The sequence below is a fragment of the Ixodes scapularis genome, unplaced genomic scaffold, assembly GCF_016920785.2.
Source record: "Ixodes scapularis isolate PalLabHiFi unplaced genomic scaffold, ASM1692078v2 PGA_scaffold2__306_contigs__length_199485367, whole genome shotgun sequence".
In the NCBI taxonomy this organism is placed as follows: Eukaryota; Metazoa; Arthropoda; class Arachnida; order Ixodida; family Ixodidae; genus Ixodes; species Ixodes scapularis.
The window spans coordinates 168,164,706-168,192,082 of record NW_024609857.1 but is presented as its reverse complement, the minus strand read 5'-3'; the positions used below and the strand labels follow the sequence as shown (position 1 = coordinate 168,192,082).

The following is a 27,377-nucleotide window of genomic DNA, read 5'->3' as shown; positions in this document are numbered from 1 at the left end:
TGATGCACCCGCGTTTTGGAACTAATTCAGTTGACAGTTCCCTCTGAAGATGAAGCCACTGAAGCCACGGCGGTAATCGGACTGGTAGGCTGCTCCCTTTCGAGCGGGCGGAAGAAGACTACGAAGAATTCGGCAGCGAACGGGCGGAAACTCGATTACGTACAGTTTCAGTAGGCGACGCTTTGTTTTCTCGATTGCGTTCGCAGCGTTCACCGTGGACTCGCGCCCTCGGCCGTAGCCGAACGGCCGAACCAGCTGGACGGCTGCCGGCGCGCGTACCGACAGCGTCGCCATAGCAACCACGCCGCGAGTGTGGTTGCCAGACAGAATTCACACGATTTTTTTTTCTCGTCACTCACGTTGAGTTACTAGAAGTTAGGCGCGTATCATTATAATACATTATGCTGTAAGAAGTTATTAAGGGATATGTGTGCCTACCTAAGACAAATGCAGAAACAATATTATTGAAAAATAAAATTGGCGTAATCTTTTCATATCTTGATTAAGACTAGCGTGGTCACTGGGCTAACCGATGCGCGAAATAGGAGGGCATATATACCGCTCGGGGCACTTGTTAGTTTGTATAAGTAGGATGTATGTACTACTTGTTGTGTATTGTGCAATTGATCAGTGCTTGTATGCCCGTGTGTATGTACAGTGGTGTGTGTATGTCTATGTCGTAAGTGAATGTAACCGCGCGGTGGGCAGCAAAAAAATCTGCTGTTTTCTTTTTTCAAATGTAGATCACTTTTTTTTTTCGTCGCTAGATGGGGGTTGTCACCGCCCAATTTGAAAAGTGTGGCGGTTCGTGATCTATAACTATTAGAGGGCTGGATGCCATTAGTCCATCCGTCGTGTTGATCGCTCCGAGCTCCGAGTTGTTCGGTTCCGCTGTGTTGGCTGTGTCGCCGTGTTATGCTGCCTGATTGCAACAAAAGGAGGTTAGGCGGCTTCCCCAGCGCGTGTTCTAGGTGCTGAATGCCGCTGCTCACGCACAAACGTTCATGAGTGGATAACGCACGTAACAGAGGTGAGCACAGGCAATAGTTAATCGAGAGCCACACGGAGCGCGAGTGCGATACCTCCTAGCCGCTGTCGACAGAGGGTGTCGGAGCGATTCGTTGTCAACTTGTCGTCCACAGCAAGTGGGCGTTTTGTTCAATAAAGCCAGCCTGTTAGTGTTTTGTAAAACTATCCCTTCTTTATAAGCGCTTCTGATGCGATGAAAATGCGACCGGCATTGAGCAGGCCGAGCGAGACTTCGGCGACAGTCTTGGCTGTTCATTCTCCAGCGGTTTCGGCCTTACTCGTATTATTTGCGGTGTTGGCGCTTGGACATAGAGATGTTTGGAAAGTTTTTTTGCGCCTACAGATGACACCAAACGAGCGTGCGAGCCGTATGCTCTTGCTCCGGCGAGAAGCCGCGTACGGCTCGCCAGGCTCGTATCGCCTGTCGCATACTAGCCGCCATATTGTTTTTAGGGTGTTAGCCGTTAACACGATTTTCACCACCTCCAGCGGCTAACACTCTTACAAGAATAAAGGCGTTAGCCAGAGGACGAGCCATTTACACGAATAAGGGTGTAAAAATTTTAAGTGTGTACATCTGGCGACCACAAAGTGTTGCCCGCGCACGCAATCGTAGTTCGACAGCGTCTGGTTTGCACTTTTCACGGCTACTATCCACGTTCTCGGACGAACGGAGGGGGCAAAAACACATGAAAACTGATCTTCAAACCTTTCCAGACTCTCTTGGTACAACCCCCGTCGCAGCATTTTTACGAGAAAGCAGGTTTTTTGTCTCGTTTCTTCCAAGGGAACACAGGAATGCATGTCTGGCACGGCGACTTCTGCCCACCGCCACAGACCGGAAGTGCGTCCGGCGCGCCACCACCGCGGCGTGACGTAGGAGAGTTGAGTTGGTGTAAAGCACTGTTACGCAGCATGTTTATTTCGTCTCAGCGTATTTTGCTTATTAGCCATTTTTGTTTTGCTTTCGCATTGCGTCGGGACGTTGCACTTTTAAAGGCCGGATAATGCCGCTTGCGGGGCCGAGCAAGCAACGCTCGGTGACGGACTTCTAGAAGATTCGTGTTTATTCTTACTCGGGGTGTAACTTTCATCATTTAGACCTACTTTCCCGTTCTCGAAAGCTCCTATGCATACTCACCCCGAACGCTCGACGCTCGAACCTTCTGGGCCGAGTTTTCGAGATGCCGACTGACACTAGATTAGGAGCTGCGCGTGACCTTGTCGAGTCAGTCTCACTCTCACTTACGGTTTCGCCGCCAAATCGCCGCCTGCCTCTCTGCTGTCTCGACTCTCGTCCATTATTTTGTTTAGCTCAAATTCGCCCAAGAAACTTTAAGTTTGAAACTGGATTTTCGCCGCTTCTGCTCCTGTCATTCGTGAGCATAAATTTGTTCCTTTCTAGAGACCGGTGAATACAAAAATGTAACTTATTTGTGTTCACTTGGTTTTTGAAGGGTGTAAAAAATTTCCAGCACAAAACGAATGCTTGCTTTAACAATAGTGCCCTCGCTGAAGTGATTTTTCTTGTGTTCCTGTGGGAAGGTCCAACTTGGAAGCAGGTCAGGCGACTTGGATGTTAGTTATATTTAGTTTTCATTGTATCGGCATTTTTTTACAACCGTTAATTTTGTTTTTCAAATCGGAGGGGAGGCAGCAAGCAAACCATAATCTCTTTACTGCTTTTCTGTATACGTTTCGTCGCATACACGCAAGCAGTCGGACTTAGCTGTTTACCCGGGATTCTCACCTTCGCGGGGTATAAAACTTTCAGCGCGGGTTCTGGAGGAGGGGAGTGCATCATGGTTTGCGCACTTTGGATAAAGAGCCCTTGCGATAGGTGACCTATCAATCTCGTGCTCTTTTTTGAGGCGCAAGGGATGTTTGGGGGTGTAGGAGACACTCGATGAACTATCGCTAAAAACTATTGGCTCGCGCTTTGAGTTTCAATTTAACCTGGGAAAAAATACTATAAGAACACTCTACACTGCTAAAAGAATATCCTAGAAGTCTTAGAATAGCCATCGAAGTATTTGTCTCAAAGCTTGTTGAGGGCACCCTCAGGAATCTGATTCGCTTCATTTTCGTGTTCTTCCGAGATCAATCCAACCACTGCTGCCTCCGTGCGGTGTCTCTATTATTCTAAGAGCTCGTACCAAACATGCAGCAACGAAATTATAGTATTCGATCTGAAAAACCCGTGACCTCAACAACGCACAAAACAATACTCATTCTCTCTGGGTTTATTATTCCTTAGAAGGATGATAATTTGTCATGGTTATTTTGCCAGTCATTTTCGTTGTGGGAAAGGAAACAAATATAGTGTTTAGAAGGGGTCGTTTAATGCTCGTTGACGTGGTGTGGTCTGACGTCTTTGTTTCCTAACTAAGCGATTAGCCTACGAATATCTGGTTAGCTCTGTCTAACGCGAGATTTTCAAGGTCTAACGTATTCTTCGGTTTATCCGTTTAATTCCACTTTTGCCAGAATTCGATTGTTACGTATGATTTTTTTTTTTGTTTCTTGGCTTCTCGCGGTCGAATGTTCTGGTTAATCCAATCATATGATATGATGTTCTGAAAAACCTTTTATTATTATGGCACTTGCCAGATGACGGGATTCGGGCCACTAAACACGAAAGTGTCAATAATTAGGACACTCCCCTCTATTATCTCTTTTACGGAGAAAAAGATATTTCCCAGATATTTTAAATCGAGGCAGAGCCCCAACAGGCGGTATTATAAAGAGTATAAAAAAAAATCAAAGTTTTGAAGACTAAAATTTGGAGGGAAAGCGAGCTTCCAAAATATTTAGTCCTCTGATTAAATATGGCTAATCGACCAAATTTTAATGTTGGAGCCAGTGAGGCTTAAATATTGGAAGATTATTCAAACGATTTGGCTGCTTGAAGTGCTCGAAATTCTGACGAGGACATACACATTGTTAATTGTGTAATTGTGGGATAAAAATGTATGATTAATTTGATGTCACAAAACTCATCAAAGGGATCTCAGAACTTGAGCTTCCTTTATTAACTTTTTATCTGTCCTTTCTGAGAGCATCCTCGGCATCATTCTTCCACGTTAAGTTTAAAAGCAGGGGGCTTGCATTCGATCAGGACCTACTTCTTGTTGCACAATAACCCGCGCAGACCCAGGTAGGTCACGTAAAGGGTTGTAAAGTACCTAAAGTCCGTTGCAACCTAAGAACGAAGGGCGAGGGTAAGAGGGGCCGGGGAGGAGGAAGCAGACGGAACGCTAAAGAGAGGAGGAGGTTTCTCCCTCTCTTCTCCAGCGTTCCGTCTGCTTCCTCCTCCCCGACCCGTCTTACCCTCGCCCTTCGTTCTTAAGTTAAAAGTCAAATTTGGGGGTTTTTTCGTGCCAAACCTACGACGGGCATCTAGCACGCCCCAGCGGAGGACTGAGGATTAATTTCGACCACCTGGGAATCTTCTGACGTGCAACCGAAAGCTCGGTTACACGGCGCCTTCTCCGCAATAAGCCTCCGTCAGATTGCGGGCACCTCGGTCGGGATTCGAACCCGCCACCTGGGGATCCGTAGGCCGGCGCTCTCGCCTCGGAGCCATCGAGGCGGCTCTTCGTTCTTGGGTTGCAACGGACTATAGGTACAAGTATCTGCACATCGGTAACTAGGTAGTTTTCTCATACTTAAGATACAAACCTAGGTGCTTTTATTTTTCTGCATCTCTACATGTATCTTAGGTATGCTCTCCAGTAAGTTGTAACTTAGTCAAATACATTTTTGCAGGTACATATAGTTCGCTTTAGCCAAATTACATTGGTTTCTTTCATTCTTGTACACGTTACTAAAAAAGAAACCAATTACAATTATATCACTCTAACAAGTAAGCGATTTCAATTACAATTACAGCCTCAAAAAAGTAATACAAAAATTACTCTAAAGTAATGGATTACTTCCTACGTTACTTTTCATTCAACTTATTTTTTTTTTATTACGGTAGAATAATCCTTGGGATCTCTTGTTCAGTCGTTCCGAAAAAGCGGGAAAAGAAGAAAGCCTTGACCGTTTTTGTTTAGAACTCCAACATACCCAATCCCTCTTGTGGAAAAAATATAATAAATAAAAGGAACGTTGTTTGAATACCTTGCTTACAAGAAGCTGGATAAGGTCATTTACATGTACGCCGGACGTAGTTTCCGGTGTACCAAAAAAAATGTGCGCAGGAAACGAAGCAAAGTGAAGTGACCTAAAAAAAGATTTAAACGATGTAATAGATAATTTTGTAATCAATTACCGCAATAAAGTAATTGAATCACAGGGATCGGTACTCGTTAAAGGATGCAATTTAAGCGTTACAAAATTACAGTAAAATGTAATCGATTACAAGTAATACATTACTTGTAACTCGTTATGTACAAGTCGGGAACTTACATTAGACCTAAAATCTGCTCCATGTCATATAAAAAAGTTGCATTTGAAACCTTCGTGCGATAAAAACACAAGTATGCGGCATATCAGTCTTGGACTCTCATCGGTTTTGGAACTATAAACTTGGGAGTGTGTTGGTTTTCGGAAAGAGACAAAATCATGCCCTCAGCTTTCTGAAAGAAGCTGGGTGTTTGTATCTAAAATCGGGCAGGCTAAAAGGGTATAATTTTTAATTTTCACGAAAAAAATATATGTCTTGGGGGCATTTCTCAAATGAAGGAGGGCGCAAACTGCATGTTCCCCAGCTTTTTTGTTCTCGAGTTACGAGCAGTACAAGCCGCAGTGGCAGAAACTAGTGTTTTTGCCTGCCGTCGCAGGTCGCCTGTTTGACACCCTCTGCTGGCGTTAGTGTTTTTTTCTACACCCTTTTAACTTTTTAGCCTCATTTAATAGGTATCATAAAGATACCTTGACGTATTCAAATATTTTTAGGACTTAGATTGTTTTCTAAATTACACGTAAAACACGTCACTCCGGTCGCTTTTCGGTCTAATTTGACAGGTCATTACTTTGTCTGTACTTAAGGTACATTTTCTTCCTTTGGCTCTACAGAAAGCCTAAAGGAAGCCCATTATAGATATAATAATATCATTATGATCTGTCGACCAGCCGTTCCCCTTCCTTCACGTAAACGTTGTAAGAAATAACAAAGGTTGAAAGTTTGAGGTCGATTTCCTCAAAAACCCCATTTTTGTAAATTTTTATTTTTTAAAATTATTTTAGACATTTTAGTCGACTACAAGAAAAAGCAGTCTAGAAATGTAATATTTAGGTTGTATGTCCTCTATTTGAGCCGCAATCACGTGAAATGTGTGAACATCTGTTATTTTTCACAACGTTTACATGAAGGTAGCGGAGCGGCTACTTAGCAGATCATATTGATATTACTATATCTATACTTGGCATGCTTAGGGCTTTCTATAAAGCCCGAGAAATAAAATTTACCTTAAGTACAGACAAAGTAATGACCTGTCAAAGATGACCGAACATCGACCTGAGTGACGAGTTTGACATTTTGTTTAGAAAACAATCAAACTATCAGAGGTATTTGAATACGTGAAGATATTTTTATAGTCTCTATTAAACAAGGAGGAAAAGTTAAAAGGGTGTAGAAAGAACACTAGCGCCAGCAGAGGGTGTGAAACACGCGACCTGCGACGGCCGGCAAAAACACTAGTTTCTGCCACTGAGGCTTCTACGCTTCGTAACTCGAGAACAAAATATCTGAGGAACAAGCGGTTTGCGCTCTCGTTCATTTGAGAAATGCCCCTAAAACATATATTTTTTCGTGAAATTTTCACCTCAAATCGGGCAGACTAAAAGGGTGTAATTTCTAATTTTCACAAAAAAATGTGTGTTTTGGGAGCATTTCTCAAATGAAGAAGGGCGCAAACCGCATGTTCCCCAGATTTTTTGTTCTTCAGTTACGAAGCGTAGAAGCCGCAGTGGCAGAAACTAGAGTTTATGCCTGCCGTCGGAGGTCGCGTGTTTGACGCCCTCTTCTGGCGCTAGCCTTTTTCCTACACCTTTTTAAGTTTTCCCCTTCATTTAATAAATAGTATAAAGGTACCTTGGCGTATTCAAGTATTTCTAATAATTTGATTGTTTTCTAAAAAAAAAGTCAAACTCGTTACTCAGGTCGAATTTCGGTCAACTTCGACAGATCATTACTTTGTCTGTAGATTTTATTTCTTTAGTTCTATAGAAAGCCCTAAGCACAGACTTGTACGTAATCCGTTACAAGTAACGAAATTACTTGTAATCCCTTACATGTATCGGTAATTTAGTAACGGAATAATTACACATTTTCTAGAGTAATTTTAAAGTAATTCCCTTACATTTTTGACGTAACGGATTCCTTGTAATGCGTTACATTTTTTTGTCAGAACCAACACCCCCTCCCCCCCTCCCCCAATTCTAAATAATTATTTTTTTTATTTTTGTAAAGTCGAGCGCAGTGACACTGTCACGCGAATCGACCAGCGCAAAGGGAGGCTTGGCACTCTTCAGTTCCGCAAACCCTTTTTTTGCAACACCAAGCCTATCTTCTATCTATCTTTTTTTAGACCCTAACATCAATGTCAAAAAATCCAAATAAACAATTCTACAAAAAAGAAAAAAAAGGGGGGGGGGGGAGGCAAGTCATTTCCGCTTTTTTTTAGTTCCTTTTTTTCGTGTCCTCCTCTCCCCGAAGACGGGGAAAGGAGGACACCAAGTGATTGTGCGACTCTTCGAGAAGCTCCAGGCGGTAAGTGCACTGAAAAGAATTAACAATGTCCTTCTCGGTTATAGTGACTAGGACCATTTTCATAATGTCACAACACGAGACAACGCTCCGTCTACCCTACCCCTTTTGTGAGTCAGCTTTTTGCGAGCACTTATAAAATGGTAATAGTCTTCCTTTCTTCTTCTTTCTGTTTTGCCCCACCAGGACGCATCTTATCTCAAGCAGATATGTTTACAAATAAAACATAATGGTGGCTGACGTAGACTTGATATTCTGGGCTTGAGGAGAGAGTGAAATTCGTTAGTGGGGCCATAGCGCGGCTTACGTAGTACTCTGCCCTTTGCTGGCCGTGGCATCAGCGGACGTCTATCTGGAGAACACCGGAGTAAACGGCAGTCGGTCCGTGCTCCGTGCGTTTTTGAACGGCACCAAGGAAGCTACACACGACAAACGTGCGTTTACATTTCCTTGTTTTAACCGACGTTCTAATTGTTGTTATGAGTATCCTTCTTTTTCGTTTATTACTTATATTTATATAATGGAAACTTTTTTTTATTCACCAACGTCTTAAGTGAGGCTCGAACTGTTCAGAACCAAAGGGAAAATAATATTGAGCCAAACCTTATTTATTATTTAATTATCCCCTTACTGTTACAACTATGTTTTGCTGTTGATGGCTTCTACAGCTTCGCGATTTAGACAATGGAGAATTTTAGTAGATCGGTCCGATGACTCCGATAATGATATCCGGTACTTCGTCGCCGTCTTTGCGCATGCATCATATCGTTATCGGCTACCGTTATCGCGGGTATCGGAGGTTTCGGAAGAATCTACTAAATCTCTCGAATAGCAGGCAACGGCTGCAACGACGAAGCTTTGCTCTACATTCGAGGTAAATAGTACTTCCCTTGCTTCGCTGAAAAAGCTCAATGCAGAGCATGAAGCATTCGTGAGGAACAATATGCCACTCCCATCCAGTGCCTCAGTTCAAATGGTGTTCAGCGTAGCAGTCGACGTATTGAGTAAGAAATAACGCAAAATGTCTGACGAGACTTTCGAGAGCCAGCTGTTGCTCAAAATACTCAAGGTCATTAAATGGAACACGTGGCAACAATAAGAACTTGAATAACCCTCTTCCCTTTGTTTCTTACAGGAGGACAATAATGTTAAAAGTAACGCCACGAAAGTAACGGATTACTTTTTGGGGTAACGGTCAGTTACTTTCATGGGAGGGTAATTGTAATTGTAATAAATTACAATTTAGCCTCGAGTAATTGTAAGTGTAATTCCTTACTATTTTTCAGTAAAGTGTACAAGTCTGCCTAAGCATGCCTAGTATAGATATAATGATATCATTATCATCTGCCGAGTAGCCGCTCCGCTACCTTCATGTAAACGTTGCGAAAAATAACAAATATTCACACATTTCACGCGATTGCGGCTCAAACAGAGGACATACAACCAAGATATTACATTTCTAGACTGTTTTTTCTTGTAGTCGACTAATCTAAAAGAATTTAAAAAAACGAGAATTTATAAAAATGGTGTTTTTGAGAAAATCGACGTCAAACTTTCAACATTTATTTCTTACAACGTTTACGTGAAGGTAGCGGAACGGCTAGTCTACAGATCATAATGATATTATTATATCTATAATGGGCTTCCTTTGGGCTTTCTGTAGAGCCAAAGAAAGAAAATGTACCTTAAGTACAGACAAAGTAATGACCTGTCAAATTTGACCGAAAAGCGACCGGAGTGTCGAGTTTGATATGTTTTTTAGAAAACAATCGAATTCCTAAAAAATATTTGAATACATCAAGGTATCTTTGTAATACCTATTAAAAAAGTGGGAAACGTTAAAAGGGTGTAGAGAAAACAATAGCGCTAGCAGAGGGTGTCAAACACGCGACCTACGACCGCAGGCAAAAAAACTAGTTTCTGCCCCTGTGGCTTCTACGGCTCGTAACTCGAGAACAAAAAATCTGGAGAACATGCGGTTTGCGCCCTCCTTCATTTGAGGAATACCCCCAAAACATATATTTTTTTTGTGAAAATTAAAAATTAGACCCTTTTAGCCTGCCCGATTTGAGATGAAAACAACCAGCTTTATCTACAACATCAGAGGCTTGTCAATGCTTGTTAGCCAGGAGATCTTCTGAAAGACACCCTGCAGAGAATCCTTTTTTGCCGTCACCTGCAAAATACTACAACTAGAACCAATAAGCGGGATCGTTTCGCCGGTATTCCATAGGTTCCTAATTCAGCGCATCGACTAAAGGGCATTGCTTCCAAGTACAACATCAGTGTGGTGTTTTTCTGCCGGATGCGCCTTCTAAGCAGCTTTGCCAAAAAGTGAACTCGAGCGGGAAGCCTCAAGGATGCACAGTCGAGCATGCCATTCATTTCCTGCCATGCGAAGCCCAGAAAGTTTATACTGTTCCTTTCGGGTGTGGTCTGTCGTCTTCGTCACCTTGGAACCCTCATCTAGTCTATCTTTTAACAACCTCGAGACAGCGCAATTCCGACCAGAAAGATTGATCTTATCCTCTCAAATACCAAATAACAGTCCCGCCACTACAGCCTCCACTCATATCATCTGCCCGAGTAATAATAATAATAATAATAATAATAATAATAATAATAATAATAATAATAATAATAATAATAATAATAATAAAGTGTATTGCTCCTCTTTGATACTTGTCGCAATGAATGCAGGTTCGTCAAAGCCATCGAGGGCTTGTGGGACAGAACCTAAGTTGAAGTGACGTGGAGTGAAGTATTAAGAACAGAAATGTTAAGCATCACAGTGGCATCAAGAAAAGTATTAGAAAAAAAAGCTGGAGCATCGCATCGGTATCAAGTGAAGAAAAGAACACAAAAAGCTTGAGCGTCGCAGTAACAGTAAGTGTACAAATGAAAAAAAAGTCAGCTTTGTCACAGTCTTGAGAAAAATTCGTGAAGTTTCAGAGGTTGGTACTGCGACACAGAATGTCAAATCTTTTACATACCAACAGTATGTACACTGAAGCACCAATCAGCATTATCAATTAGCTCTGGTATATGCATATCTATCAGTCTTCGGTCCTTATAAATCACATTAACTTTACAAAGTTAGAAAAAAGTAAAATGTAAAAAAAAAAAATACAAAGTGCACCATAAATAAAAATTTAAAGAAATGTTTAAAAAATGTTGCAAAAGAAAAGCTGGGACGTTTGGTCTTTCAAACACAAAAAAGAACCGCAAAAAAACAAACAAAAAAAGGCCTTTCAAGGGGTTTCGTTTAAGGAAGTGTAATGACGTAGAGCTTTCCTTAGTTTCTTTTTTGAAGTCAGGTCTTCAAAGTTGGATGGTAACGAGTTAAAAATTTGAGGAACATAGTAACATCGCATGTGTTTGCCATAACGTGTATAACACGTGGGAACATAAAACCGAGTGTCTAGTCGTAGTTGACGGGATGTTGGACGGGGTGTTTTGAATTCGTCATTCCAGTAATGAGTGAGCACGATCGTTTCAAACAAGAGAGACTGAAAATTAGGCATGAAGAGGGCTTGAAAAGGATCGGGACAAGATGTCGTGGGTTTGTAAAGTACATGACGCAGGATTCCTTTTAAGATGCTGTTGACGTTTTTGTGCCATAACCCGGAGCAGTTGCCAAAAACTGTTATGCCATAGCGGAGTATGCTATATGCTAACGAGTTAGCTATAAGTTTTCGGATACCAAATGGCAGGAAGGGCTTGATGTTGTATAATAAGCAGGAAACACTCCTTAATTTTGAGCATAGTTTTATGAAATGTGAGTTCCACGAGAGGTCTGAGCCAAAAAGAATACCTAAGTATTTTACGGTGTTCGAATAAGGAATGAGAGCACAGTGGCAGGCGACGCATTGTGATGTGTGAAGCAGAAGAGAAATGTCTAAAACGATAGTCTTAAGTGGATTGTGAAAGCAAACTAATTTTGTTTTTGAGACGTTTATATCGATTAAATTTTTGCCAAACCAGTCCATTAATTCGATGGAGTATTTCTGTAGCATTTTCATCGCTATGGGAAAATAAAGATGACTCGTTAGCAGAAGAGTGTCATCAGCATATTGATAGATGGTACAGTTTGAGATGGAGGTATACATGTCGTTGACGTATATATTAAAGAGCAGAGGTGATAGAATCGAGCCCTGAGGCACACCTGCTTTTAGGGAAATTTTGTTGCTACATATTCCTTTTATTGAAACCATTTGTGTTCGATCTTGTAGAAAATGTTTTAACAGGGCCAAAAAAGGCCCTCGGAAACCAACAGCTGAGAGCTTTTGTATTAAAATGGAATGGTTTACAGTGCCGAACGCCTTGGAGACGTCGAGAAAACATGCACATGTAGAAAGGTTAGATTCGAAACCTAAATTTATGTTGTCTGAGAAAGCTTCGAGAAGATGTTGAGTACCATGCCCCGGAATAAATCTGTACTGGGTGGGAGATATGAGGTTGTATTTATCTACAAAGGAAGCCATCGTTATGTAAATAAATTTTTCTAATATCTTAACCAAACATGGCAGAATAGATATTGGCCTATAGTTTTCTATTCGGCCTCGTTGTCCTCCTTCGAAAAGAGGTTTAACAATGGCGGTATTGAGTTCGATAGGAATTGAACCAGTTAGGATTATTTTGTTGAAGATTGCAAGAAGTGTGTATTTTATATAGTTGAAATTTCTACGAAGATCGCTGAGGCGCATCCCATCGTATCCTGGGGACTTGTTCGGTTTCAGACTAAAAGTTATTGTCTCAATGTCGGAAAGGGTCATTTGTGGAAGAAATGCCGACGCCATATTTGAGTTAGGGAGATGAAAAGCTGATGACTCATTTTCTCGGGCTTTGCCTGAAAATGTTGCGAAAACATTGTTGAAGGCACGAGCCGTAGCCAGTGGATCAGGTCCAAAAGAAGCGTTGAATGCATTCTCTTTTAGTTGTTTGGAACGAATTCCCCGTAATTCATTTATCAATGACCAGGATTTCGCAGGATTGTTTCGAGATTCTAGAATTTGTTTATGAAAGTAAAGACGCTTTGCTGAACGAATCAGGGCGCTTACTCTGTTGCGAATAGTTCTGAACTCACATAGGAAGTTCGAGCTCTGTGGTAATCGACGACATTTTTTCCAAGCAATTTCTTTAAGCTTTATGGCAGATAGTATATCCTTATTTAACCATGGCAGGTTTGCTTTTCTTTGTTTTATGAAGATAACCTTTTTTGAGTTCTCATAGAACTGCCCAAATAGCTTAACAAACGAGGGGTATATGTCCAAGTCTGTTTGTGTAAAAGCCTGCCAGTCGTAGGTGGATATATATTTGTCAAGTTTTTGATGGTCAGTAATTTCAACTTGACGCACTTTATTTTGCGTTATTTTTGATGTAACGCCAGGAAATTCTATGTGGGATGCCACGAAGTAATGGTCCGATAGTTTTTGAGTTATGACTGCTGCTTTTGCATTTGGTAATGGCGACCTTAAATTAATGTGATCTATCGAAAAAGTAACCAAATTGCTTCTGAACAGTTCCTCCCTTGTAGGACCAAACATTAACGGCTCGATGCCATGATCTGGCAAGAGAGTAAGATATTCGCACACAAGGGGCTTCGAAGACTTCAGTAAATCGATGTTAAAATCTCCTACTAGACAAAGGGCTGCTTTATCTGGCAGAGCTGATAGGCACTCTCGAAGCTCGGCCGAAAATTCGGAAACTTTTTCAGAGGGTAGTCGATAAAAAGCCAGCAAGCATAGATCGGAGACTGATGTAAGTATGCGCAGTGCTATTGATTCATATGACCGAAACGCTACTTGTATATCCGAAAAAATTAGCTCTTGTTTTAAAAAAACTGCGATTCCACCGCCGCGTCTATTGTCGCGAGTGTAAAAAATGCTTTTGAATTCGGGAAAGAAAAATTTTTCTGTGTTTTCATTAGAAATATTGATTTCTGTTAGAACAAATGCGTCAGTTATTGGTAGGACAGAGTTAATAGCCAGTTGGAATTCGTCCCAGTGCTTCCGGAGGCTACGGATATTAACATGAAATAAAGTGAAGGAACACGCGCTTGTTGTAAAGATTTCTAGGCAAGATTGAAGGTCGTTAAGCCGAAAAAAGCTAGCCATTCGTTTCTAGGTGATTAGCTCCAATGCTTCAGTATTAGTGATGTGAAGTGTCGTGGATCCCTGGCTTTGTTTTGTAAAAATTTTGCCGTGTCGTACCCAGATAAATTTAAAGTTCTTCTCTTTTCCTCTAGTTCGGGCAATCCAGAATAGTTTCCTGTTGGAATCTGTGAGGTTATCATTCAAATATATTCGAGGATGAGAACCATCACTAGGTAGGGAGCCGAGCTTCCCACGGCATGACATCCAACGTTCTTTCAGAGCAACAGACGAGAACCTAACCATTATAGGAGGTATAGCAGCCGGCCTAGCAGGCCTAGCAGGCAGGCGATGGGCGGACATAACATGAACAGCCTGAAAATCCTCAACTTCAATTTTCTCCGCGAGGTCTGACATGATATCGCGAATATTTTCCTGAGTTTTCAACGGAATACCATGTATCTCCATGTTGGAAAGACGATCGACTTGCTCCTTGTCGTTTTGGTATGATTTCAGCCGATGTATTTCGAGCGCCTGCTCCGCGGTAGAAGATCGCAGGGCGCTCAGTTCTAGTTGCATGGCTTTGATGGTGTGGTCTTGGGATTTCGCTGTTGTCACGAGCGAATCGTATTGAGCGGAGACAAAATTTACGGATTCCTGCAGCGCATTCAACGAGTCTTGCATAGTGTCTACCACCTGTTTCATTGACAACAGAGCGTCGACTTTTGGGTGTAAATCATGAAGGGTGTCGACGGTGTCTTTCTTGGAGAGTAGGAGGTCTAGCTTTTTGTTTACTTTAGCCAGCTCTGACAAAAACGAACAGGGGTCTGATTGAGATGACGTTGTTGGATTGGAGTCTAAGTTTGACCTCACGAGTCCTCCTCGACATTCAAGGCAACACCGTTTCTCATGTTTGGAGGCGCTCATGCCTTTAAAGGTGTTTTCAGAGACCCCCGAACATTTTTTCCCAAGGTGGCTCGCTCGTGCACAATCGGCACATTTCATGAAGCGGCCGTTGTTTGGTAGAGATTCAGAGCATACAAGACAAGTGTCGTCTGATGACATGGTGGAATGCTGCGTAGAACGACGTTGTTGCTGGTACAGGTAGTAGTTTACAATAAGACAAAAGACAAGACAAAGAAATAGCTCCAGGCTCACCCACAAAGATTAAAAACTACAACTGCGCGTGCAAGCGGGTGCCGGGAAACACTGCATCAGATGGTGCTGAATGGGCTTGCACGGACGATCCGGTAGAGATACCGAGTTGATGGTGCCGGTTCTGACCGTAAAATAGGAGGCTTGTCGGAGAAGCTTTGCACGGCCTGGGTGAGGACTTCCAGTGGGCGTTTCGAGTCGTCGGCATAAGATGTCTTGAGTTACCGGCGTCGTCACTCAGAGGTGCAGAGATGGATGATTCAAGATGGAGGTCTTGACCGGTAGCGGGCGATGGATCATTCTTGTAACTAGTTCAATCGTCTTGTTGCACAGAGTTGGAGTTGCAACACCGTGGGCTGGGTTTCTCCAGGGATGGAACTTCGGATGAATTACGATGGAGAGAGCGATAGAAACCAATATTTACAGAAACATTCGAGCAACTCGAAAGTTATAATAATAATAATAATAATAATAATAATAATAATAATAATAATAATAGTAATAATAATAATAATAATAATGTTTATTTACGCGTGTAGTTCACTTCATAGTGAGGCGGGTCTGTCAAAGCCAGACAAAAGGCTTGTCGGACAAGACCCTACAGTTTGTGATAAAAAAGCGTCCCCACACACGTAAGCTTCCAAGCTCAACATACATCACAATATAAACGATGATGGTCACACAAACACATGCACATACACAGCACAGTCAAAAACTTGCACTTTTAGATCGGAGCATTTGCTTCAGTTTGTTTAGTGAGTCCACAGTGTAAACATCGTCCGGTAGGCTATTAAATATATAGGGAACATAAAAACTCCGAATTCTTTTTCCGTAGTTTGTCACAACAAAAGGCATTTCATAGCGCTCGGTATGTCGAAGTGATCTAGATACGACATGAGGTTCTCTGAAATTATCACACCAAAAGTGTTTCAATATAACGGTCTGAACCAATAAGGAGTGGAACAATGGCAAGCCCAAGACTGCTACGATCTCTTCTTCAGTTTGCGATATGGAACCATAAACAATGCTTTTAAATATTCCTTTTAAGACTGAGTCTATTTTTTGACCCCATCGTCCTGGGCTGTGACCAAAAATAGTTATTCCGTAACGCAAAACACTGCATGCCAAAGCGTGAGCTATTGTCTTTTTCGTTGAATAAGGTATTAAAGATCTGGTATTGTACAGTAAACAAGCTACATTTCTCAGTCGTTTACAAAGTTTTTACAGGTGAGAATTCCACGACAAATCACTTTCAAATTGAATTCCTAAATATTTAACTTGATCTACATAAGATATGGGACAACAGTTACAAGATGTACAAAGAGAGGTATGCATATAAATAGGATGATTGGGCGTTAACATCTTAAGAGGGTTACGATAGCAGACAAGCTGAGTTTTAGATGCATTTATCGTAAGACAATTTGTCTTAAACCAGTCATTAAGTTGACAAGTGTCCTCTTGGAGTAATGCGATTGCTACAGGATAATCAAGATGTTTTGAAAGCAACACTGGTGTCATCCGCATATTGGAACAATTTACATGTTGAAACTGAGTTAGACATATCATTTACAAAAATGTTAAAAAGAGAAGGTGACAAAACAGAACCTTGGGGAACCCCAGCCTTTAAGGTAACTCGGGATCTTCGACTATTACCTATAGAAACTAGCTGTGTCCTCTCAGTTAAAAAGTTCCGGAGAAGAGAAAGAAATGGGCCGCGGAATCCAATGTTTTGCAATTTTGTTAGTAAAATATTGTGACTCACTGAATCGAACACCTTTGCTATATCAATAAAAAGTGCGCAAGCAATCTGATGCCTCTCGAAGGCTAGGTGCAATTCATCTGCAAAATCTTCCAAAAGTGGCTGTGTCCCACGTCCGTTCACAAACCCACATTGACTGGGCGACAGAATATTAAAGTGATCAACAAAGGCCGTCATAGTTTGAAAAATATGTTTTTCTAAGATTTGGACAATACAGGGCAAAATGGAAATTGGTCGATAATTGTCAAGTTTTTTATGCTCTCCCCCCTTAAATACGGGCTTCACTAGCGCACTTTTCAAATCAACCGGGATCATTCCGGAGGAAATGAAGCCATTTAACATGTGAAGGAGCACAAGTTTTATAGAATCATAATTTCGGCGCAGATCATTTGCACTGATACCATCGATACCGGGCGCCTTGTTAGTTTTGAAACTAAAAAGCAAAGTGCGTAGATCATGTTCACACATTTCGGGAAGGAATGCCGAGGAAACATTTGAATCAAGAAAATCTGCCGTGAACATAGTATCATCCCGAGCTACTCCAGAATATTTTGCGAAGAACATATTGAAATCCTTTACAAGTTTTGTCGTATTGTTACCAAACACTTTCTCTAGGGAGGCGTCTATCGATCTCTTTACACCCATGCCTCGTACTTGATTTATTAAACTCCAAGTCATTGAAATATTTGACCTTGCTTTAAAAAACTTATTTCGAAAGTATTTTCTTTTTACTGATGGAATAAGCGCGGTTACACGGTTTCGCATACTACGGAATTCTTTTTTCAAGTTTGTATTGGTTGGAGATCGCCGACATCTAGCCCAAAGAACATCTTTACAGCGGATAGCTGACAAAATGTCACTCGTTAACCATTCTTGTTCGCTACGACGCCGCCTCAGAGTGATAACCTTTTTAGATTTGTCCTTGAAGTAGTCAAATATATCTCTAAACCTACAGTACACTTCATCAAAGTCTTGAATAGAGAGTAAGCTATTCCAATCATAGGTTTTAACCAAATTATAAAATTTAGTTTTATCAGTTATTTTCAGTGTTTTTGTTATCGCTATTGTTGCTTTCATCGTGAGTTGGGATGCAAGTTGACACGCCACAAAGTAGTGGTCGGCTAATTTTTGCTCTATTACGGCCGATTTTGCAACAACATTCGGAGCGCGTATGCTTATATGATCCAGACACGAGGCCACAAGGTGATTATCCAAGAGTTATTCTCGAGTTAAAGCTAAAATCAGTTCCTCCAGACCAAAATGCTCTAAAAGATTCAGATAGTCACATACAATAGACTTGGCGGGTTGAAGCGTATCAATGTTGAAATCACCTACTAAACAGATGTCGACAGACTGAAAATTGCCAAGTGTATTTTTTAGTTCTTCTAAAAATCTTAAAGGATTAACTGAAGGAGGTCTGTAAAAAGCTAATAAAATCAACGACCACTTATCATTCCATAGCCTCATAGACAAAGACTGGCAATGGCAAAACTCTACATCAAGTGTTTCAGTACACCACAAGTCCTTAACAAATATCGCAATTCCTCCTCCTCGTCCAATCGGCCGTGTAAGAAAGAATGATTTATATCCCGGTATCCGGAACTCACCACAGAAATCGTCTTTAACATTGATATATGTTAGCACAAAAACATCAAACAGTGGATACGTATTGTTTACAGTTATTACAAACTGGTCCCAATATTTACGAATACTTCGAATATTTACATGTAAGAGCCCAAGAGGCTCTTACATGTAAATGTAAGAGCTCTTACACTAGCTGGTTCCGAGAAACGTTGAAACGAAGAAAAATCTGAACATTGACGAAACTGTACTTTCATTATTCGATGCGGTTGTTATCTACTGGTATTTTTAAGCCGTTTAGCAACAAAAAGAGTTACACAATCAATTCAAGGTCGGCCAACCGGTGGATGCGAACCAGGGACGAGGTTCCTGACTTTTTTGCAAATAGCTTCCCATTTTTCACCCAAGTGAATTGGTACTGCTTGCTTCTTGCTTTCTCCCGTACCATCCAAAAGAGTTCCCTGTTCTTTCGCGTTAGGTTCTCGTTGAGGAAGAGTTTGGGCAACGAACCCTCTGCTGCCAGAGTTCTCAGCTTACCTCGCGTGGCGAGCCATTGTTCTCTTAGCGACACTGAAGCCAATTTAACCAAGATAACTGGAGGGCCGTCACGCCGCGATGGCAGACGATGCACCGCCAGTATATCCCTTGGCTGAAAGTTTTCAAGGCCTAGCTTGCCAGCCAACTCGCCCACAACGGAGACTAAGTTTTCGCTTGGGGCATGAGGGAGTCCATGTATCTCAAGGTTTGAGAGACGACTGTACTGGTCGCTATCGTTCAGCTCTTCTTTCAGGTGCTCGATTGTCTGAGACTGCTCTGTTACCACGCTTCTTAGCAATGTCGTTTCCTCACGGAGTTCTGTTATCGCTGTTGAGTTGGTAGTGGCTGTAGACAGCAGAGAGTCGTACCGAGCCTACAGAAAGTCTCGGCCTTCTGAACCTCCGTTACTGCGGATTTCAGGCTCTCGACTACCGGTTTCAATGTCAGGAGTTGATTCATCTGAGTTGGTAAGTCGAGGAGGGTGTCAACATTGGCCTTCAGAAAGGTGAGACACTCCAGTTTAGCTTCCAGCGACCGAAGATGTTCCGTACCAGCAGGAGACGCGCATTGTGACGAGCTGGCTTCACTTCGAGACTCATTCCCGCTATGTCGTTGTCGGCACACACGGCAGCGCCAGACCTCTCGTTTTCCAACACCCATGGCATTGAATGTGTTTTCCGCAACACCGGAGCAAAGCTTCCCCAGATGATACGATGTTCTGCACTCGGCGCAGGACATGTGCCGACCTTCGTTCACAATCTTCTCGTGGCATTGAGCGCATTTGAGTGGAGAAGACATAGCACACACGCAGAAGGGAAAGATGTGAAGTGCTGTACTCCCATGTCACGTGCGTCGCCTTGATCTGTTGGGCAGGCTTGCGCGAGGTGCTTTGCTCACCGTGGAGATCGTCGTGCCAGGCAAGCTCGCGCACAACGGGCGTTCTAGGAGCCGAGCCGGGCGAAGACGCAAAGTCACTTAGGCCTACCCGTTGGAATGCTGTCAGTGAAGACGTTGGGGACCGGATCTTGAGCAAAGTCGGTGCCCACTACGACGCAGAGGAATCGTCCGAGTCACAAAAAGCTCGTTGGCGTCAGATGTTCCGATTGAAAGCAATTACGAGTGAAAACTCGCAGAGCAGTAAAAAGGAGCGACGGTTCCTGGGGACTTCTTGATGATGATGAATGAATGAAAATAATAATAATAATAATAATAATAAATTTGTATTCAGGAACATTCATAAATTCATACACGAGTGCGGGGGCAATCAAAGCCAACGGTGGCTTGTGTGACGCCGCCCAAAAAAAAGAAAAAAGAAAGAGACAGAGGTTGAATGTCCAAGAACACAGTCAGTAAAAAATTAGCACAAAGAAAGCAGAAAACGGGAAAGAAAACGATCATAAAGCAGTTAGGAGTGCACAAGACAGGATGACTAATATATACACAAATGCAAATGTAGTAAATATAGACACAATTGTGAAACGACCAAGAACAAAGTCAGTACAAAAATTCGCAAAAATAAAGCAACGTAAACGTGAAAAACAAGAATAAAGCAGTTAGGAGTGCACAAAACATGAATAATATGTACACAAATACATACGCACTAAATATAAATATTATGTAATCTCTCCTCCGGATAGATGAACTTTCATACTTTTCTTCAGCTGGCTCAAAGAATTAGCCTGCAGAATTTCAGAGTGCAAATTGTTAAACGTCTCAGGCACATAATATTCGCGCGTATTCCTACCATATCGAGAACGGACAAAAGGGACTTTAAATGTTTCTTGAAAACGAAGGGAATGAGTAGGTACGTTTTCTCTCTTGAAATCCTCAGACCAGAAGTAACGTTGGACAACAGTTCGAGTAAAAAGACTTCTGAGACATGGGAATTGCAGGAAATTAAACAGGTCACTGTCGTCAGGCATTTGCAAGCCGTAAGGTACAGCTTTCAAAATATTTTTTAAAATGCTATCTATTTTACCATGCCACTGGGTAGAACAGTTTCCAAACACTGTAATCCCATACCTTAACACGTATATGCAAGTGTGTGGGCGATTATTTTACGTACAGAAAACGGCATAAGCGATTTGGTGTTATATAAAAGACAACTTACACTCCTTAGCTTTGCACAAAGTGACACGAATTGAGCACTCCAAGTTAGGCCGCAGTCAAATAAAATTCCAAGGTACTTGACAGATTCAACATATTCCAATGAAACACACTTGCATGGTACACATTTTGAGTGATGTAAAATAAAAAGGAAATCCAGACGCAGGTATTTAAGGGGATTATGGAAACAGATAAGTTTAGTCCTATTTACGTTAACATCCATAAGGTTTCGCTGAAACCAGTCCATGACTGTAGTCGCAGCACACTGTAGTGAGCGGGCGGCATTTTCGAAATTAAGATGTCGAGTGACTATTACGGTATGGTCCGCATATTGATAAAGCTTGGCTTCAGAGAGAGATGTTGAAATATCATTAACGAACAGATTAAATAGAAGTGGAGACAAAACTGAGCCCTGGGGTACCCCTGCTCTTAGCATTGTTCGCGGACCGCGGGACTCAGCTGCAATTACAAGCTGTGAGCGATTTAAAAGGTAATTCGACAGAAAAGAAAAAAAAGGGCCTCGAAAGCCGTAGCTATGCAGCTTTCTCAAGAGGACTGAATGGCTGACCGTATCAAACGCCTTCGATACGTCTAAAAAAAGGGCACGGCTAACAATATTTCTTTCAAAACCGGAAAAGAGTAAATCAGAAAAATCTTCCAGCAGAGGTTGAGTTCCTTTTCCCCGAATAAAACCAAACTGACTAGGTGAGAGGACATTATGCACGTCTAGAAAGGATGACATAACTTGGAATACGTGCTTTTCTAGGATTTGAACAATAATTGGTAATAAAGAAATTGGGCGGTAATTTTCAATCTTATTCGCTCCACCTCCTTTGTATAAGGGCCTTACAATAGCAGTTTTTAGTTCATCTGGAAGAACGCAACTCTCAATAAAGCCATTCAACCAATGAAGCAATACATGCTTGATAACCTCATAATTTCTGCGGAGATCGGAAACTCGGATGCCGTCAATGCCTGGAGGTTCGGAAGACTTGAAACTAAACCGTAACGAGTGTAGGTCGACATCATTGAGCGGTGGAAGAAAAGCAGAAGCTGCGACGACATTGTCGAAAGTGATGGAAGAATCTCTGCTTTTACCAGAAAAGGTCGCAAAAAAACTGTTGAAAGGTTTGGACCGAAGTTTTTTTTCGAAACGTTATCAACAGAACTTGTAGAAGGGTTGCCACAAAACTCATTGACGAGAATCCAAGTCTGTGTCATGTTCGAGCGAGACTCTGAAACTTTTTTCTGAAAATACTTTCACTTTGCCGAGCGAATCATAGCATTTATCATGTTTCTGCAAATTTGATAGTTCGATTTAAGTACAGTATTACTAGGCGAACGCCTATATCGAGCCCACAAGTTATTCTTTTCCGCTATTGCCGCCAAAATGTCTGCATTCAACCAGTAGTGATTAGGCCGACGTCTTTTAACGCAGATTTCTTTTCTTGAGGAAACGTAAAACATATTAATGACATGAGCGAACTTTTGGTATATGTCCGTGGAACTAACTGATTGAAGAAACCCATTCCAGTCGAAGGAAGAAACAAGACGATCAAATTTAGCGGTGTCAATAGCAGATGTTCTAGTGCCCAGTAAGCTATTTTGCGGGGAAGGGTTAACATTGGACCACCGACATGAAATAAATAATAATAGTAATAGTAGTAATAGTAATAGTAATAGTAAATTTATTTACGCTGTGTTAGTTCAAAACAGAAGAAGGCAGGTTCGTCTAAGCCAACAAGGGCTTGTGGGACTGAACCTAAAGGTTATCATGATTCACAGGAGAGTTTCAGAAAGTAATAGAAAAATGACAAAAACACAAGGCAATAAAAAAGAACCAGTTCAGAGTCACACTTCATCAAAAGTCAAATTTCAAAGGGTCAAGTTCATGTCAAGCAGATTAATAGAGTATTAGAAAATGAACACGAACGTGTATTGCAGAGAAGCTGAAGTAGTTACTCGTATAGCAAGACGTTAGAGTCTGCCACTCACATACAAATAAATGAGAACAATAAATGATAGACAAGATAGTTTCTGCGCGAAACAATAAATAATTTACATAAAAATGATCACTTTGTTTCTTCGTTGATAAATATATTGCGTAATTCTTTTTTAAGTTTTTTTTTTTTTTTTTAAAGCAAAGTTCGAGAGACTTGGTGGTACCTCGTTGAAAATGTGAGGGACATAAAATGAACGCATGTTTTTCCCATACCGTGTATAACATGTTGGAACGGCGTAGAGTGGAACTTTCCGCAATTGCCACGTGGCGGGGTGAGGAGATTTAAAGTCGTCCTTCCAGTTGTAATTAAGCAGTACCGTCTCTAGGAACAAAGATCGAAAGTTCGGCATCGATAAAGTTTGAAATAAATCTAAATTGGAAACACTCATGCCATAGCACACATTTCTCAAAACTCCTCTTAAAATACCGTTCACTTTTTTGTGCCATAGTCTCGAGCATTGGCCAAATACAGTTATGTCATAGCGCAAATGTGTGTAGGCTAATGAATAAGCTACGCGCTTGCGCAAACCGAAAGGCATGAATGTTTTGATGTTATAGAGGAAACAGGAGACACTCCTAAGTTTAGCACAGATTTTAGTGAGATGCGAATTCCATGATAGATCAGAGTCAAAGAGAATGCCAAGATATTTCACTGTGTCAGAATATGGAACTTTATCACAATGGCACAGGAAACAATTAGATTTGTGTAAAAAAAGTGGAATATTTAGCGAAACAACTTTCAAAGGACTGTGGACGCATACGAGCTTTGTTTTAGATACATTTATAGCAATCAGATTTTGATTATGATTTGATATAATTGATTATATTTGATATAATCATAGAATGAAGAAGATGTGATGGACCTCAGCTGTTTTGATTGATGCGGCTCTAAATTTCGCTGCTTTTAACAACCAAGCAATCCGACCGCCGTCTTTTACGTGAATGAAGACCACTGGTTATTCCTGCTCTACCGAATGCATTATCCGCTTCGCCTGTGGAGGTCTTAGGAACACCAGCAGGCTACGATCTGGTCACACGGCAAGTACCAACCTCCATATTGGGATCTCTCGGCTCGTCTGTTGCAGTCGCTGCGGGTCGTCACAGTAATCGTTCCATTGTCACACGGCGAGCAACACTTTAATATTTACACCGCTGAGAATAATACATCAACATTCGAAAGCTTGCAAGGTCAGAACGTTCAATCGTTCACGTTCATCGTCGTCGTCGTCGTTCTCTTCTCTTTTTTTCCCCCTTTTCGTACGCACGTGTCGGGGCAGCTTAGCAGACTTCTTTCTTTTCTACTTCTACTCCCTGTTCGTCTAACGCCAACAGAGGTTTGTCAGACGATAGTTGCAACACTCTCCCCACCGAATGGGTTCGCCCATTTTAAATTTCAATTACTTCTATTGGATAAAGCAATTGTACCGGTCGTTTCAGCAACAATCCCCTGTCTAAACGCACGACACATGAACGAATCTTTCCATCCCGACCCAAAAAGACTTCTTCAATCCTGCCCATCCTCCACAGCAAACGTGGAAGCTGCTCCTTAAGCAGGACAAGCTGTCCAACCTCCATGTTTGTGGATTTCCGTTGCTTGCTTTCATAGGCGGATCGGAGCTCTCTTAGATACTCCGATCGCCACGTCTCCCAAAATCTGTTCAGAACCTCCTTTCTGCGTCTCCAAAGCTGACGGAGCACCTCAGGTGACGAAGCGAAGTCTTTTTTCTCCGCCACCGGAAGCGCCGTCAGCCTTCGTCCCGTGAGGAAGCTTGCAGGAGTGAGCGACTCGCCCTCGTCGATCTCATTGTAGACAACTGTGAGAGGCCGTGAATTCACTACGGCTTCAATCTCGCACAGAACTGTATGTAATTCTTCCGAGTCGAAGCATTTTTTACCGATCACTTTCCTGAGCCCAACTTTCACCGATCGGACGAGTCGCTTGTAGAAGCCTCCCCACCATGGTGCCCGCTCAACAATATAGCGCCACTCAATATTCGCGTTGGCAAAGTGGTCTACCACCTCTGGATGTCGGAGCGTCTTCCAGAGTTCGGCCAAGTCTTTGGACGCCCTCTTGAAGGCCAGCGCATTGACCGAGTACACGATGCGACACAAACCCCTTCGCGACACGAACCTTCGGAACGCAAGCAGGAAGCTTTTTGTCGAAAGGTCCGGCACGAGCTCCAAGTGCACCGCGCGCGTGACAGCACATGTAAACAAGGCAATGTATGACTTATGCGTGAGTTCATTTTCTCGCACGTACATCGGCCCCGCAAAGTCTATGCCGACTACCTCAAAGGGATCAGCTTGCGTGGTTTTTGTACCCGGCCAAGGTCCCGTTGGAGCACTGGCAGGAGTGGCACTGAACCTCTGGCAGGTAACGCAAGCATGCACCACCTTCTTCACCAATTGTCTTCCGCGGATGATCCAGTATCTCTCGCGAAGCTGCATGAGAGTGTCTCGTGGCCCCCCGTGCATCATCTTTCGGTGAGCTTCGATGGTCAGCAAGGTAGAATACCGGTGCTCGTTGGGCAGCACGATGGGTTCACGTTCATCCCTAGTAAGGTTTGCTGATCGGATACGGCCTTTGATCCGGAGCACTCCCTCTTGGTCGACGAACGTTTGGAAATTTTGCAAGGCTGAACCAGGCGGCGCTACTTTTTTTCCAGCTGCACAACTAATCTCGGAGGCAAACGTCGAGCTTTGTGCCTTCTTTATCCAAACGGTTTGTGCTGCTTGGATCTCCTCAGCGCTCAGCGATCCAGTAGTTTTGATTGGTGATCGAAGGTTATGGACAAACCGAAGCACCCAGGCTGTTGTTCGGTGCAGTCTCGCAGCCGAACTGAATCTCGAAATGTCCATGAACTCCACGGATGTGTCTGCAGGCACTAGCGTGACTACAGCTTTCGAAGCTTTCTCCTCGAGCTTGTCGTGGGAAAGCACCCCAACAGTTTCTTCGGGCCATTCGGTTGCTGGAAGCTGTAACCAAGTTGGTCCGGTCCACCAGAGTGCAGCAGAAAGCAGTCGATCAGCTTTCAGCCCTCGGGTCATCAAATCTGCGGGATTTGCCTTACCCGGGCAGTGGTGCCACTTTGCGTCCCCTGAGTTTCCTTGTATCCCCAGTACTTGGTCTTTGACAAACGTTTTCCATCTGGAGGCCTCTCCTCTTATCCAGTGCAAAGTGATCATCGAGTCCGTCCAAAAGTGAACTTCGTCCACCTGGATTTCGAGGCATGTCTTGACGTACTTCAGTAGTCTCGATCCGATCAAGCTTGCCATGAGCTCCAGTCTCGCCAAGGAAATTTCCTTCAGGGGGGCGACGCGGCACTTAGCGAGCAATATTGTCGCCTTCTTCGTTCCCCTGTCGTCAGTTGAACACAGAAAAATAATCGATCCGTAGGCGGAAGAGCTGGCGTCCGAGAACACATGCAACGCTCTGTGTATGATTATGTTGCTCAGTCCGCTGTCGTAGTACCTGGGCACGCTGATCTGACCCAGTTTGGTGAGCTCGTCGCACCAACTCTCCCAGTCTCCCATCAGTTCACCCGGCAGTGTATCATCCCAACGCAGGTTCCGCTTCCAGATCTCTTGAAACAAAATCTTGCCTCGGTTCACGAAAGGAGAGAGGAAACCGAGTGGGTCGTAGAGTCGCGCCGTGGTCTGGAGCACGAATCGCTTGGTGTTTCTGCGTTGGCTTGTAAACTCGACCACCTGTTCTGTTGTGAAAGACAGTTTGTCTTCGTTCGACTCCCAGGTTATACCCAGCACTTTCACCACTCCCGTCAGCTGTCCAAGGACTCTCTCTTCGGATACGTTGTCCTCCAGCATTTTCTTTAGGACTGCGCTGTTGGACCCCCACTTATGAAGCTTCATCCCAGCTGCCCCGAATATTTTGGTCGCCTCGGTGTAGAACTTCTGGGCCGCCTCCTCACTTTCTGTGCCGGTCAAGAGGTCGTCCACATACACAGATTTTTGCAGTTTTTCTGCTGTTTGTGGGAACTCGCTTTCCATAACCTTGTAATGGTGCTGTAGGGTTGCTCCCAATAGGAACGGACTGCATGTGGTACCGAAGGTTACCCTTGTCATACGCCAGACCTCGACTTCTGGGGTAGGTTGGTCTGGGTGAGGCGACTCTTTATACTAGAGAAACCGCAAGGCGTCGCGGTCCTCCTCGTGTACACCGATCTGAAGGAAGGCTTTCTCGACGTCTGCAATTAGTGCTACCCGATGTTGCCTAAATCTCAGGAGCAGGGCCACCAGGTCTGGATTCAGGTTCGGACCGCCTTCAAGGTTGTCGTTCAATGATCTAGAATTCGGTCCGTGCGAAGAGGCGTCGAACACGATCCTCATTTTTGTCGTGCTGCTACCCTCTCGTAGAACAGCTTGGTGTGGCATATAATAAGC

The 27,377-nt window shown here is 42.8% G+C and overlaps 1 protein-coding gene across 1 annotated transcript; it reads right to left on the bottom strand.

Annotated features, from left to right (window-relative positions):
* Nucleotides 1-13,987: 13,987 nt before the first annotated feature.
* LOC120845873 lies at nucleotides 13,988-26,846 on the bottom strand. The gene is made up of 3 exons (XM_040217437.1): nucleotides 25,556-26,846; nucleotides 14,140-14,642; nucleotides 13,988-14,014 (listed from the first exon to the last, which is right to left on the bottom strand). Exons 1-3 carry the CDS (start codon nucleotides 26,844-26,846, stop codon nucleotides 13,988-13,990), a joined length of 1,821 nt encoding a protein of 606 aa, XP_040073371.1.
* Between the last annotated feature and the right edge of the window lie 531 nt (nucleotides 26,847-27,377).

What these genes read in the sequence shown, in the direction of transcription:
- LOC120845873 (XM_040217437.1), bottom strand. Translation starts at nt 26,846, where the DNA reads ATGAAGCTTCATAAGTGGGGGTCCAACAGCGCAGTCCTAAAGAAAATG. An exon ending in AGTGCTCCGGATCAAAGGCC is followed by an intron (nt 14,643 to 25,555) that starts GTATCCGATCAG and finishes CGTTTTTGTCAG; the next exon opens with AGCTGGCTAAAGTAAACAAA. An exon ending in CTGCTATACCTCCTATAATG is followed by an intron (nt 14,015 to 14,139) that starts GTTAGGTTCTCG and finishes AGATTCCAACAG; the next exon opens with GAAACTATTCTGGATTGCCC.